Source organism: Acartia tonsa, chromosome 15, assembly GCF_053477335.1.
Source record: "Acartia tonsa isolate MP-2025a chromosome 15, ASM5347733v1, whole genome shotgun sequence".
NCBI classification, from domain to species: domain Eukaryota; kingdom Metazoa; phylum Arthropoda; class Copepoda; order Calanoida; family Acartiidae; genus Acartia; species Acartia tonsa.
In genome coordinates this window covers 16,898,824-16,913,222 of record NC_137274.1, presented here as the reverse complement: position 1 = coordinate 16,913,222, position 14,399 = coordinate 16,898,824, and the positions used below count along the sequence as shown (strand labels likewise).

General features: G+C 31.6%; 1 protein-coding gene across 1 annotated transcript in view; it reads right to left on the bottom strand.

The window, feature by feature from the left end:
• Positions 1–257: 257 nt before the first annotated feature.
• Positions 258–14,399, bottom strand: part of LOC145307344 (meprin A subunit beta-like) — a 32,131-nt gene continuing 17,989 nt past the window's right edge. Inside the window, exons 13-22 of the mRNA XM_080149724.1 lie at positions 14,226–14,262; positions 13,912–13,951; positions 12,999–13,091; positions 3,076–3,174; positions 2,757–2,855; positions 2,441–2,545; positions 2,188–2,286; positions 1,747–1,833; positions 1,480–1,527; positions 258–894 (exon numbers count right to left, since the gene is read on the bottom strand). Coding sequence (XP_080005850.1) covers positions 1,499–1,527; positions 1,747–1,833; positions 2,188–2,286; positions 2,441–2,545; positions 2,757–2,855; positions 3,076–3,174; positions 12,999–13,091; positions 13,912–13,951; positions 14,226–14,262 — 688 coding nt within the window. The 3' untranslated portion in view covers positions 258–894; positions 1,480–1,498. The remainder of the gene's footprint in view (positions 895–1,479; positions 1,528–1,746; positions 1,834–2,187; positions 2,287–2,440; positions 2,546–2,756; positions 2,856–3,075; positions 3,175–12,998; positions 13,092–13,911; positions 13,952–14,225; positions 14,263–14,399) is intronic.

The following is a 14,399-nucleotide window of genomic DNA, read 5'->3' as shown; positions in this document are numbered from 1 at the left end:
ATAGTATGGTTTTACAAATTTACATATAAAATTTGTTGTAGAAAATTAAAGTATGACTTGTATACATAAAGTCAAATGAATTTGTATAAAACCATGCTAGACATTATTTTTCATCATGGTTTAGAACCTGTTTGTATTCAGTGGAAATGAATTGGATTCTTAGCCATGATGGAAAAGGTTTACAAACAAGTGTAATATAATATAAAATAAGAGTAATAGTAATAGTTAATGTACAGTTTAATTAATAAACTTAAAGTTTCAAATTAAAGTTTAAATATAATTCTCATTAAATTCAATTGATAAATTTAACCAATTTGAAGCTTTGATATTTCATAGCATATCAATATAGATCATAGCAATAAAATGTAGTTGGAAAAAGTGTCTCAAAAAATTAGCTTTGTGACATCATGAAAATGAGTGATTATCCATCTCTTTTTTTTAGGATTTTCTTTCCCACTTCTCCTCTCATCTCCCTCATTTACATGATGTCACATGGCTAATTTTTGAGACACTTTACCCAGCTACAATAGAATAAGACAATGTATAATGAATAACCACACCTTACCGAATATAATCAAGAACTAATAGCCAATAATCTTTTAAATCTTCAAATAAAGAATCCAATCCATAAATGAAATAGCCCAAAATTAATTTTTAAGATATTTGATAATCTATTAAATTTTTTATCCATCCGACTTATCATAAAAATTCATTATACCTTATCAGTTTTAAACAATTTTGCTTTCACTGAAAAAGCTGAAAAGTTTATAAAACAATTTAGAGATAACATAGAATATTTAAGAGAGTTAGTAATATGTAATGTAAAATCTCCTTTTCTTTCAAACATTGAAGATACTGAGAAGGACCTTTGAAGAATCAGTCAGCTGATTAGTCCTAAAAGCAAATAGAATGAATGAGAAATAAAACATCTAGATTCAAACCTGCCTTTCCCCCTCTTCCAGGAATAGGGTCAAACATCAATTAGAAATCTCATTATATAAAGTAGTGAGGAGTTTTGTCTGTAACTTAAGATTTCAATAACTACTGAACCCATTTAATTCTTCATTTTAGGAGAGCATCAGATAGGCCCCAGTTTTAAGATATTAATTTTTACATTAGGATGGTTTTAGGCCAATTCTCTCCTATTTCTTACCCCTCAAATACAAAGCCTCAATATAATCAATTAAAAATTAAAAATTATTTATATATGGTAATAGATTTATGTAGTTTAGAGATTCAATAAAATTAGATAAACCAATAACAGATAGACATTTTGTTAAAACAGGAAATAATTTGATAGATAAATGAAACAAAACTTTGAAAAAATGTATAAAATTCATCACTTCTTATTACCTATTTAATGACACATGCTTAAATAGATGTTAGATATAATTGATCTAAATAACTTAAACTTGCTTGACATAAATTGATATATCAGCTAACAGCTATGTGTTTTAAACCTTTTAACAATTATCTTACCTGCTTATTCTTGTAAATATTACTCAATCTCACTTCCTCTCTTACCTCCTATAATAATAAATATTACATTTAAAATTTAATGTAAGTTATTCATGGATCTTAAGGGATAAGACAATGGAACATAAATTTATGTACATCCCCAATTATGTAAAAATAAGACTGAAAACAGTAAAGAGATGAATTAAAAAATTAAAAGAATAAAAATAAGCAAACATAATACATTATATAAAGTTATGAAATCTATTTTTATGGCATAAATATGCTTACCATGTTCTCGAAGTACTTCTGCTATTTCTGCTTTTTGGTCATCATTGGTCCAATTACTAATTAAGGCTTCATCAAGAGCTGTATTTCCTAGGAATTTTATTTGTTATCAAACATAATCAGCAACGCCCCTAGAGGTCTCTTGGGGAACTTTAGGACAGGAGAGGGGGAGTCAACTCTACAATCTACATTATAGCTTCACAAAGTATTTTTTTTGTGATTATTTTTTAAAGGATGATTCCTCTCATAGAGGTGGAGTAAACCTACCACAAAATATTTATGACCCTTACCAGGATATATGGCAAACTTCACTGTATAGGAGAACCATATTGGTCCAGTGGTTAGCGATACTATTCAGTACACGCAGACAGTAGATAGATAGATATATAGATATATTATACATATGATAGAAGTATTGTATAATATTAATATTATGTAACTAACCAATATTACTCTTTGCATTGATATCAGCTCCGTTTTCTAATAATATCTTCACAACATCAGTCTCTCCATACGTTGCTGCATACATAAGACTGGTCTTTCCTAGATATAAATATATTAGATTTATTATATATTAAATATTGTGATTTATAGTAAGATAGATAGATATGTATATATAAAAGATAGAAATATAGACAGATATATTAAGATATTATACATATGACATATAGTATAATATTAATATTATGTAACTAACCATAATTATCCTTTGTATTGATATCAGCTCCGTTTTCTAATAATATCTTCACAACATCAGTCTCTCCATTCCCTGCTGCATATATAAGACTGGTCCATCCTAGATCTAAATATATAGATTTATTATATATTCAAGTAGTTTAGAGTAGAGTTATAGATACACAGAGAGATAATATACATGTTAGTTAAAAATACAAAGTGTGATTTATATTTAGTAAGGTAAATATATATGTTTAGATAATAGTTAGATAGAAGAAAGGATAATCAAGATATTATACATATGAAATATTGTATTATAATAATATTATGTAACTAACCATCATTATCCTTTGCAGTGATATCAGCTCCATTATCTAATAATATCTTTACAACATCAGTCTCTCCATTCCCTGCTGCATACATAAGACTGGTCCTTTCTAGATATAAATATATTAGATTTATTATATATCAAGTAGTTTAGAGGAGAGTTATAGATACACAGAGAGATAATATATATGTTAGTGTGATTTATAGTAAGGTAAATAGTTATGTTTATATAATAGATAGATAGAAAAAAAGACAGATAGAAGTAAGAATATGTAAAAATATTATATGTATTATAGAAATATTGTATAGTAATGATATTATGTAACTAACCTTCATCATCCTTTGCATTGATATCAGCTCCATTTTCTAATAACAGCATCACAACATCAGTCCTTCCCTTCTTTGCTGCCCTCATAAGATTGGTCCCTCCTAGATATATTAAATAGTTTAGAGCAAAGTTATAGATACTAGGAGATAATAAGGGGAATCACAATCAATTTATAGGGCACCCCTAAAAATAAGGGGTTCCTTGGATTGATTACTTATTCTGTAGATTAATATTATTGGTTGAAAAGTTCGGACTTTGCTTGTTTGAATCATCAAATCATTAATCAATTCATACATTTTCAGTAAAACATACCAAGACTAATAGTATAAACCAACCAATCAAGATGTAAAAAAGTAGTTCCCAAAGTTTTTGAACCAATGAATGAGTAAATATTTTTAAACTTTGGGTACCAGCAAATTTTACATTCCAATGTCCCCTTGATCCATATTAGATCTACCATTTCATAAATTGATGAAGAATTTATTTATAAGTAAAATTTAATGTAAACAATAAAACAACAGGGAGGAAGGGGAAATAAGAACTGTACATATTACTTGTACCTAAAGTTTAATAATCAAGATAGCTCATTTGTTGGCTTAAAAAAATGGGTATTTATTGAAATCTTTATTGGTTGTAAAAATAAGCAGTACTCAAATTTTTCAAACAATAATTATGCCCACGTCATTTTATTTTTCATTGTCTTATCCCTAAAGATCCTTAGAATTAAGAAAAGTTTTCTTTTGTGTGGACACTGCTAGTTTGAACCATCCAATTAAGATTTAATAAAAGACCAGTTAACTAATGAGATAACGTGTCTATAAAAACTTTTGGTACCAGTATAATTTATAGTCACATGGCATACTTGACTAGGGTGAGGTAATAAAAACGAGCTTCCTTGAGACAGCAGGTCAAGGTATAATATGCTTGAGCGCAGAGCTTGATAGCCCTAGTGGCTATACAAAATTGTTTTGTCCTTCTCCATGACTACTTAGGTCCAAACACTAAGAAACAATGGCCATACAAACAAACAAATAGTCACATTTTTCCTTCCTTCTTGCTGATTTGCATGTGTTTATCATTTATAAAATCAATTAAATTTCATCTTTTTGTAAAAACATTTTGTTTTGTTTAGTCCCAGAGATAGAGAGAACAATTGACTGTTTAATACACTAGTCTTTATAAGAGTTTTCTTATTCTTTTACTTAACAACTATGGGTACTTTTGTTTAGTTTTGTTTTTGTTTGTTTTCAGGGGAAATTTAATTTGTATAGCAGCTATTCGAGACAGACAGCTGCATTTTTGTGAAGATTCCCAAAACAAATTACTTTGTCTGTTGGTCTATCAGTCAAGGACTATAAATATTAAAATTATAAAATACGCGAGAAAGGTTTCAGGATTTTAAGAAATTCTCTTTAAAACTGCTTGTCCATATTCCCATCTCATTCATGTTATGGATGCTGTCATCCTTGTTTCAACTCTTCCTTTCAGGGATCTTAAGGGTTAAGACAAAGGACAATAAAGTGATATATGTACATTTGAACAAATTATGACAAGGAAACAAAGAAAGAAAAGTATGGAATAGAATCCAGGTAGAAGATTCTGCCTGGCTAGCCTGAAGTAAAATTTGAACTTTTGAAAGATCAAAATGTCTATATGGCTGTTAGTAAATTACACAATTTCAGTAATTATTCTGAAAAAAATATTTGAAATAAATACAGGGTGAGTCAGAAAAAACTGAGTTTTTCGATTTTCAGAAACAACCAGAAGGAATACAGAAAAAATAATTGTATGTCCTTGTTCTCTGTTTCTCTGTACAAAAGCACATCAAATTTGTAAAAGGTGTTTTTCATTATCTCTAAAAATGCAGCCTCTATGATAGGTGTTTGGTGTCAAAAAATGCCTTGTGTGAAAAATGTTGATTAAGAAAAATTAAAATAATTCATCTATTTTGTATAAAAAAATCTTAAAATTTCAATATTTATTTAGAAAAAGGTCTAAGAATAGTACTTTAATGAGTTTTAAAGGTGAAATGCTTTTTTGCTCCTCACAAAAGCATTTTTAGAATACTGCAATTTGTCATTTTTTCATATTTCTTGATAGTGATGCATGTGGTTTAAAAGAATCTTCTATAATAACGTAGCTTATAGTAAAAAAGAAAAAAACCCTTTTAATTCGACAAAAAAATCTCTTAAGATAAAAAAGTTATCAAGGTTTGAATTTTTAAAATAAAAATGCCTTTTAGAAACCCTACCCTATTTAAATGAAGATATTATGATGAATTATAACACACAAGTATATATTTTTCAAAAGGGGGCGGAGATTTTGGAGATTAAATCCAGTCTTGCACCAAATATAGAGGAAATTCAGGGGGAGGGGGGAGGTAACAAGATGAAATATTTCCAGTCATGAGCTGGTTTTCCGGTCATGGGGTATTAAATCTTAACAATACACACCCCTCCTCAACCAAACTTTATATTAAAAAAATGTCCCAAACATTCGGACAATTGGGCGTTCAAATAGGACCTAGTGGTAGTTAGAATCAGTTGAGAACAAAATCCCAGCCGTTCCTTCTTGCCAGATAAGGCCATTTTAAGATTTTAGTCAAATTTCACTAGATAACCTGATACGAACTTCACTCTTCTTTGAATATTTTAGTGTAATTGTAATGGGAGAGTCCCAAAATAGAGTAGCTTTGCTCCTCTGACCAGACTGAATGCCTGGAGTTCCTAACAGGATGTGCCTTATTGTGTTAACACAAGTTGGGATTCGAACCCATTCCCAAAACTATCCAATGTAGAATAGCTGTACATTAGAGCATGATAACAGTAATTTGTCTATAAGGCTTGGGCAATGGATGCCCCTCTGGATACCCTCTGCTTATCCTGGCTGTTATTGGTGATCAGCAGGGTCAGCTCCTTGTTGGACTTGTACCTGGGGTTCCCCACAGCCAGGCCTCTGCGCTGTAAAATTTGGCCTGGATTTGACCACAATCTCTGTCTTCAGGGTTAGTTTGATGTGTCTGGGCCTTCCCCAGGCTTGACAGGGCTGGGGCCACTGGCTTAATGGGAGTGTTGACAACCATGGCTACTCTCCTAACTGATCTATACCATCAGCTTGGGTCCATCAAACAGTAACTGTGTCCCCCAACTCCATCAGAAAGAATCCTCCCAGGTTCAGGGTATGGTTCAAGATGCACACCAGCATCTTGCATCCTAAGCCTAGGTACGCGGCCCACCACCTGCAGCTATCCTTCCATGGCAGCTGTGCTGATCTGGGATTGGCAGGGGAGCATCTCATCTAAGCTCTACCCTGATCTTGATCCTCCAGGAGATCATGGTGTACTCTGAACTATGCCCTAAACCTTTGAGGGTTCTTTCTGAGGGAGTGGGGGGACACAGTTACTATTTGATGGAGATGATGGTATGGATCAGTTGGGAGAGTAGCCATGGTTGCCCCTACTCCCATTAATCCAGTGGCCCCAGCCCTGCCAAGCCTGGGGAAGGCCCAGAGCCTCTCTCACCACCAGCGACTGAAGGCAAGATTCGCTCTAGCTGTACAATCAACTGTCAGGCCAAGGCAGCTCTCATGAGGCCACTGTCAGCCACAGCCATTGTCCCCATTTGTTCAGAGCTGACTGAAAACCAGTATATGGGTATAATGGAGTTGCTGGCCATTGCCATCAAGGTAGGGGCCTTAAGAAGGTGAAACTGGAAAATTGTACAGGGGCTATTCTAAGTACACCCCAATGGTGTTCAAGGTGCCTCAAGGAGGCGCGAATTGGATAGGTTGGGTTTACACATTAAACTGCCACCCAGGACAGAGATGGTGGTCAAGACCAGGCTAAACTTCCAGCCCAGAGGCCTGGCTGTGGGGAACCCCAGGTACAAGTCCAACAAGGAGCTGACCCTGCTGATCACCAATAACAGCCAGGATTAGCAGAGGGTATTCAAAGGGGCATCAATTGCCCGAGCCCAATATACAAATTACTGTCATCATGCTGAAATATACAGCTATTCCATGTTGGATAGTTTTGGGAATGGGTTCGAATCCCCACTTGTGATAACACATTAAGGCATTTCCTGTTAGGAACTCCAGGCATTCAGTATGGTCAGAGGAGCAAAGCTACTCTATTTTGGGACTCTCCCATTACAATTACATTAAAATATTCAAAGAAGAGTGACGTTTGTATCAGGTTATCTAGTGAAATTTGACTAAAATCTTAAAATGGCCATATCTTGCAAGAAGGAACGGCTAGGATTTTGTTCTCAACTGATTCTAACTACCACTAGGTCCTATTTGAACGCCCAATTGTCCGAATGTTTGGGACATTTTTTTAATATAAAGTTCGGTTGAGGAGGGATGTGAATAGATTACAACAAAACGTTTGATTTATTATGTGATAATTTAATCTAAATAAATTGTATTTTTAAGATGTTAAATAATTACAATCTGTTGAATAAAAGTTTTAATAATCAAAAAATATGTTTGTTTATCTTTTTAGAATGGTAGACATTTTTTATTATAAATAAATCTACCTAAAAAGTACAAAATAATGGCCAAAAAAGTCATCACACACACTTTTTGAAATCTTTATGCTCTAAAAAGGGCCGTTTTTTTCAGAGATATTCAAAAACACCTTTTCTAAGTTTAATGTATATTTTTATAGAGAACAATAACCTATAATTGTTTTTTTCCATATTCCTACTGGTTGTATTAGAAAATCGGAAAACTCAGTTTTTTCTGACTCATCCTGTACAATTTGCAATAATTTACTAAAAGCCATATAGACGAGTGTCCAGCTTTCTTTATCCTATTCATATTAGATTGAAATCTAATTTTATGTGCAAAACCTTAAAATATTTTTATTAAGTAAGAAAATTACTTTTAAAAATTTATACATAAATATTGGTCTCAGTATTTATATTATAGATTGCACTCCTATGTTTATTTTCTATCAGCTGATTATACACACTAGTGGCTACTTTCATTAACTAGATTAAATGGCTCCTGTCACCACAATTTTTGTTATTGAGATTTTAAATGTAGACTTGTCTTTATGTCATTTTTAAATTTTATTAAAAAAGGTTGCTGTTTTCCCACAGACTCTGACTAAGGCAGCTGGGAGATGCAACATATGGCTGCTGAAATTTTGTTTTGAGATTTCTAATATAAAATTTACATAAAAATAAACAGACTGCTTTTTAACGGTTCCAGTCCCAAACGTTGGAGAAGACAAACACAGGAGTTTTAAAATTTTAGATTTTTAAAAGTATTTCTATACAGAAATAAACATATAAGCCCCCCCGCAGGGGTTAGGCATTTAAAAAACCTATAAGACGGTCTAAAATAGGTTAGGTTAGGTTTTTGTCCACTTTGAGGTTTGTCCACACCGACGTTTGGGACTCCTGCCTTTGTCATAGAACCTTTTTAACTGCAATTATGTTGAAACTTATACTTATGTCTTTAATATTATTGATCTTCATTCAATTTCTTATCTGCCATTGATAGATAGATAGACAGAAATTCACACATAAATACAAGACAAGAAAGACAGATATTGTAAAGTTATATAAAGGGTGTGCAAAAAAAATGGGGACATTTTTAAAATTGAAATTGCGCGGCTTGTGTTAATAGTAGAAAAAAGTTACGCATATCGTTAGAACTGATAGGAAGTCTATTTTTTGAAAATAAGATTGATTCCTCGGATCATGGAAAGAAAACAAAGTCATTCATAATTAGGACAGAAGTCACTGGAAATTGATCTAAGGAAGGCTACTTATGTCCTTCATCTAACAAAATCTAACTTAAGGAGGTGACTTATGTCCTTTGTCTGACAAATTCTTACATTAGGAAGGCTGCTTATGTCCTTCATCATGCAAAACTTAGCTTTTATGTCCTTCACATAGCAAAACCTCACAAAACATAGCTTTTCTGTCCTTCAACCAGCAAATTCTTGCAAAACCTAGCAAATTCTTGCAAAACATAGCAAATTCTTGCAAAACCTAGCAAATTCTTGCAAAACATAGCAAATTCTTGAAAAACTTAGCTTTTCTTTCCTTCACATAGCTAATTCTTGCAAAACATAGCAAATTCTTACAAAACATAGCAAATTCTTGCAAAACATAGCAAATTCTTGGAAAACTTAGCTTTTCTGTCCTTCACATAGCTAATTCTTGCAAAACATAGCAAATTCTTGGAAAACTTAGCTTTTCTGTAATTCACATAGCTAATTCTTGCAAAACATAGCAAATTCTTGGAAAACTTAGCTTTTCTGTCCTTCACATAGCAAATTCTTGCAAAACATAGCAAATTCTTACAAAACATAGCAAATTCTTGCAAAACATAGCAAATTCTTGCAAAACATAGCAAATTCTTGGAAAACTTAGCTTTTCTGTCCTTCACATAGCTAATTCTTGCAAAACATAGCAAATTCTTACAAAACATAGCAAATTCTTGCAAAACATAGCAAATTCTTGCAAAACTTAGCTTTTCTGTCCTTCACATAGCTAATTCTTGCAAAACATAGCAAATTCTTACAAAACATAGCAAATTCTTGCAAAACATAGCAAATTCTTGCAAAACATAGCAAATTCTTGCAAAACATAGCAAATTCTTGCAAAACATAGCAAATTCTTGCAAAACATAGCAAATTCTTGCAAAACATAGCAAATTCTTGGAAAACTTAGCTTTTCTGTCCTTCACATAGCTAATGCTTGCAAAACATAGCAAATTCTTACAAAACATAGCAAATTCTGGCAAAACATAGCAAATTCTTGCAAAACATAGCATATTCTTGCAAAACATAGCAAATTCTTGCAAAACATAGCAAATTCTTGCAAAACATAGCAAATTCTTGCAAAACATAGCAAATTCTTGCAAAACATAGCATATTCTTGCAAAACATAGCAAATTCTTGCAAAACTTAGCAAATTCTTGGAAAACTTAGCTTTTCTGTCCTTCACATAGCTAATTCTTGCAAAACATAGCAAATTCTTACCAAACACAGCAAATTCTTGCAAAACATAGCAAATTCTTGCAAAACATAGCAATTTCTTACAATAAGGGTTCCAAACTCAAAAACGAATTTTCAGCGCGATCTGATCACCGGTTCTTGAGATACGGTGACCTGGTGTCCTTGGTACCAACAGTAAGATTTGGGAAATGGTTCGAATCCTTGGTAAATTTGGTTAAGTAAAAAATATTTTGAAGAAAAAATACCCAGGTGATACCAAGCATTTGCTATGTTTTGTAAGAATTTGCTATGTTTTGCAAGAATTTGCTATGTTAAGGACGGAAAAGCTATATTTTCTAAGAATTTGCTATATTTTGTAAGAATTTGCTATGTTTTGCAAGAATTTGCTATGTTTTGTAAGAATTTGCTATGTTTTGCAAGAATTTGCTATGTTTTGCAAGAATTTGCTATGTGAAGGACAGAAAAGCTAAGTTTTCCAAGAATTTGCTATGTTTTGCAAGAATTAGCTATGTGAAGGACAAAAAAGCTAAGTTTTCCAAGAATTTGCTATGTTTTGCAAGAATTTGCAATGTTTTGCAAGAATTTGCTATGTTTTGTAAGAATTTGCTATGTTTTGCAAGAATTTGCTATGTTTTGTAAGAATTTGCTATGTTTTGCAAGAATTTGCTATGTTTTGTAAGAATTTGCTATGTTTTGCAAGAATTTGCTATGTTTTGTAAGAATTTGCTATGTTTGTAAGAATTTGCTATGTTTTGCAAGAATTTGCTATGTTTTGTAAGATTTAGCTATGTTTTGCAAGAATTTGCTATGTTTTGCAAGAATTAGCAATGTGAAGGACAGAAAAGCTATGTTTTGCAAGAATTTGCTATGTTTTGCAAGAATTTGCTATGTTTTGCAAGAATTTGCTATGTTTTGTAAGAATTTGCTATGTTTTGCAAGAATTTGCTATGTGAAGGACAGAAAAGCTAAGTTTTCCAAGAATTTGCTATGTTTTGCAAGAATTAGCTATGTGAAGGACAGAAAAGCTATGTTTTGCAAGAATTTGCTATGTTTTGTAAGAATTTGCTATGTTTTGCAAGAATTAGCTATGTGAAGGACAGAAAAGCTAAGTTTTCCAAGAATTTGCTATGTTTTGCAAGAATTTGCTATGTTTTGCAAGAATTTGCTATGTTTTGCAAGAATTTGCTATGTTTTGTAAGAATTTGCTATGTTTTGCAAGAATTTGCTATGTTTTGTAAGAATTGGCTATGTTTTGCAAGAATTTGCTATGTTTTGTAAGAATTTGCTATGTTTTGTAAGAATTTGCTATGTGTTGCAAGAATTTGCTATGTTTTGTAAGAATTTGCTATGTTTTGCAAGAATTTGCTATGTTTTGCAAGAATTAGCAATGTGAAGGACAGAAAAGCTATGTTTTGCAAGAATTTGCTATGTTTTGCAAGAATTTGCTATGTTTTGCAAGAATTTGCTTTGTTTTGCAAGAATTTGCTATGTTTTGTAAGAATTTGCTATGTTTTGCAAGAATTTGCTATGTGAAGGACAGAAAAGCTATGTTTTCTAAGAATTTGCTATGTTTTGTAATAATTTGCTATGTTTTGCAGGAATTTGCTATGTTTTGCAAGAATATGCTATGTTTTGCAAGAATTTGCTATGTTTTGCCAGAATTTGCTATGTTTTGTAAGAATTTGCTATGATTTGCAAGAATTTTCTATGTTTTGTAAGAATTTGCTATGTTTTGCAAGAATTAGCTATGTGAAGGACAGAAAAGCTAAGTTTTCCAATTTTTTGCTATGTGATGGACCAAAAACCAATTTTATGCAAGATTTTGCTATGTGAAGGATCAAAAAGCTAGGTTTTTTGAGTTGAAGGGAGGCTACTTATGTCCTCAATCTTGCAAATTCTTTGTTAGGGGAGGCATGTTATGCCCTTCATCTAACAAATTCTCACTTAAGGAAGGCTACTTTTGTCCTTCCTAGGAAGGTGACTTCTGTCCTAATTTAGGAATGACTTTGTTTTCTTTCCATGATCCGATTCCTCTGCTATGTATAGTTACGGAGCTACGTGTTAAAATGTCCCAACTGATGTAAAACTTGACTTGCGAGTAAATCATTAAAGATTAAATTAAAGGGTATGCAAATAAAAATACGTACATTTTTAAAATTCTAATTGCTCGGCTTGTGTTAATGGTAGAAAAATGTTTTGCATGCCTATGGAATTGCTATAAACTCTATTTTTTGGAAATATAAAAACCATTCATGTGCTACGTATAATTTATGAGCTATGTGGAAGAATCTCCCAACTGACTTAAAACTAAAACAAAAAAATTTCCACTTTTCTCACATTTATCAATACAGCTCCTAAACTAAAAATAGCACAAAAATCATACTTATATTTCCAAAAAATAGAGCTTATGACGGTTCTAAATATATACATAGCATTTTTCTACTATTCACACAAGCCGAACAGTTTGAATTTTAAAAAGGTACATATTTTTTTAAATACTTAAATCTTTAATGATTTACTCGCAAGTCAAGTTTTAAGGCAGTTGGGACATTTTACCACATCGCTCCTAAACTATACATAACAGAGGAATCGTTTTTATATTTCCAAAAAATAGACTTCCTAACGGTTCTAACGATATGCGTAACATTTTTCTACTATTAACACAAGCCGCGCAATTTCAATTTTAAAAATGTCTGCATTTTTTTTTTGCACACCCTTTAAAATCATCTTAAATAGCAGCCAAGAAAATTTATCAGACAAACATACAGACAGATACAGAGTGACGAGAATTTTAAAAAAATTATTTTTTTGATTGTTTATTTATTATTGCACCCTGTTAGTGATACACTGATACACATTGCAGATAGTAGAGATATCAAAATAAATGTAAAGATAGTAAACTATAGTATGATGAGATAGATGGAGCATTTACAATTTGTTAATATTGTTTACCAAAATTTGGCTCTTTTTCATTAACAGAAGCTCCTTCTCTCAGAAGTTTTTGTACTAAATCAGCATCTCCATCTTCTGAGGCTTTTATCAATTCTAGATAAAAAGAGATGTTTTGCAATAAAAATATCAAACTTTTTGAATTTTTTTGTTAAAGGAAGCCTGCAAGAAATACCACGCTTTAACTGCTGAGACACTGCCACAAGTAGAGTAAATACCCCAAATTTGAAGCCTTCAGCTTCTATAACAAAAAAGTTCTAGGCATTTTAAAATGACATTTTATGTACAATGAAAATTTTGAAAGAATTGCAATGTTCATGTTGAAAACTTTGAAATTAAATTACTTGGCCTAGAAACAAAATTATAAGCTTATTTTTGTCATAAATTTAGGTTTCCAGTAACTAATTATATTTTTACAATAAAAATACCCATTTTTATAGTCAAAATCATTAAAAAAAATTAAGTTTTACTTGCGTTGTACTGAATGTACTGTAGCCAATCAGAAGGCTGAATCAGCTTAACAACCAATCACAGCTAAGCTTGTATTAGTTTACCCCTTTGTTTCCGCTATGATTTTTGTTTAAAAATGCAATTTAAATCGAATTTTTTTCATAGATTTTGACTATGAAATGTGGTGTTTTTATTGTAAAAATGTAATTGGTTACAGGCAATCTAAGTTTCTGACAAAGATAAGGTTATAATTTTGTGTCTAGGCGACGTAATTTAAAATTGTTTTTTCTTTTATGAGCATTGAAAATCTTTCAAAAATTCCATTGTACATAAAATGCTATTTTGAAATGCCTAGAACTTTTTTGTTATTGAAGCTTAAGGCTTTAAATTTGGGGTATTGGGTCTTCTTGTGGCAGTCTTTCAGCAGTTAAAACGTGTTATTTCTTGCAGGCTTCCTTTAAGTTACCTCTGCCATAAATTTCCTCTTTGTATCTGCTGTATTTCTCCTAAAATAAAACTTAAATTCTGGATACAAAAATATAAATATTCCAGGATCTATTCTAATTTCTATAATCAAAACAGCTTAGATAGATCTTTATGTGAAAATAAATTTTAATTTCAAACAAAGCTTTTTTTACAGAATAACTATTCATTAATCAGCAGCACCTTTCAAACAGGCAAAGTTTGAAGTGAATTTTTGCTTCTAGAATTATCAAAAAGCAAAAAAAAATTTTTAAAAAGATTTAAAAGATATGTATTTGCTAATAACCTTCCAATTACCTGTATGTCCTTGCTTACTTGGCAATTATAAGCACTGCATGATTATGTGTAAGATTTATATTTTGTTATATGATACCATTTTAATAATCATAAATAAATAAGATTTAATAAATTACAATTTGGTGCTTTTCCTTAAGTTTCCTAGCATTGAATCTACATGCCCTCTGCCCCTAT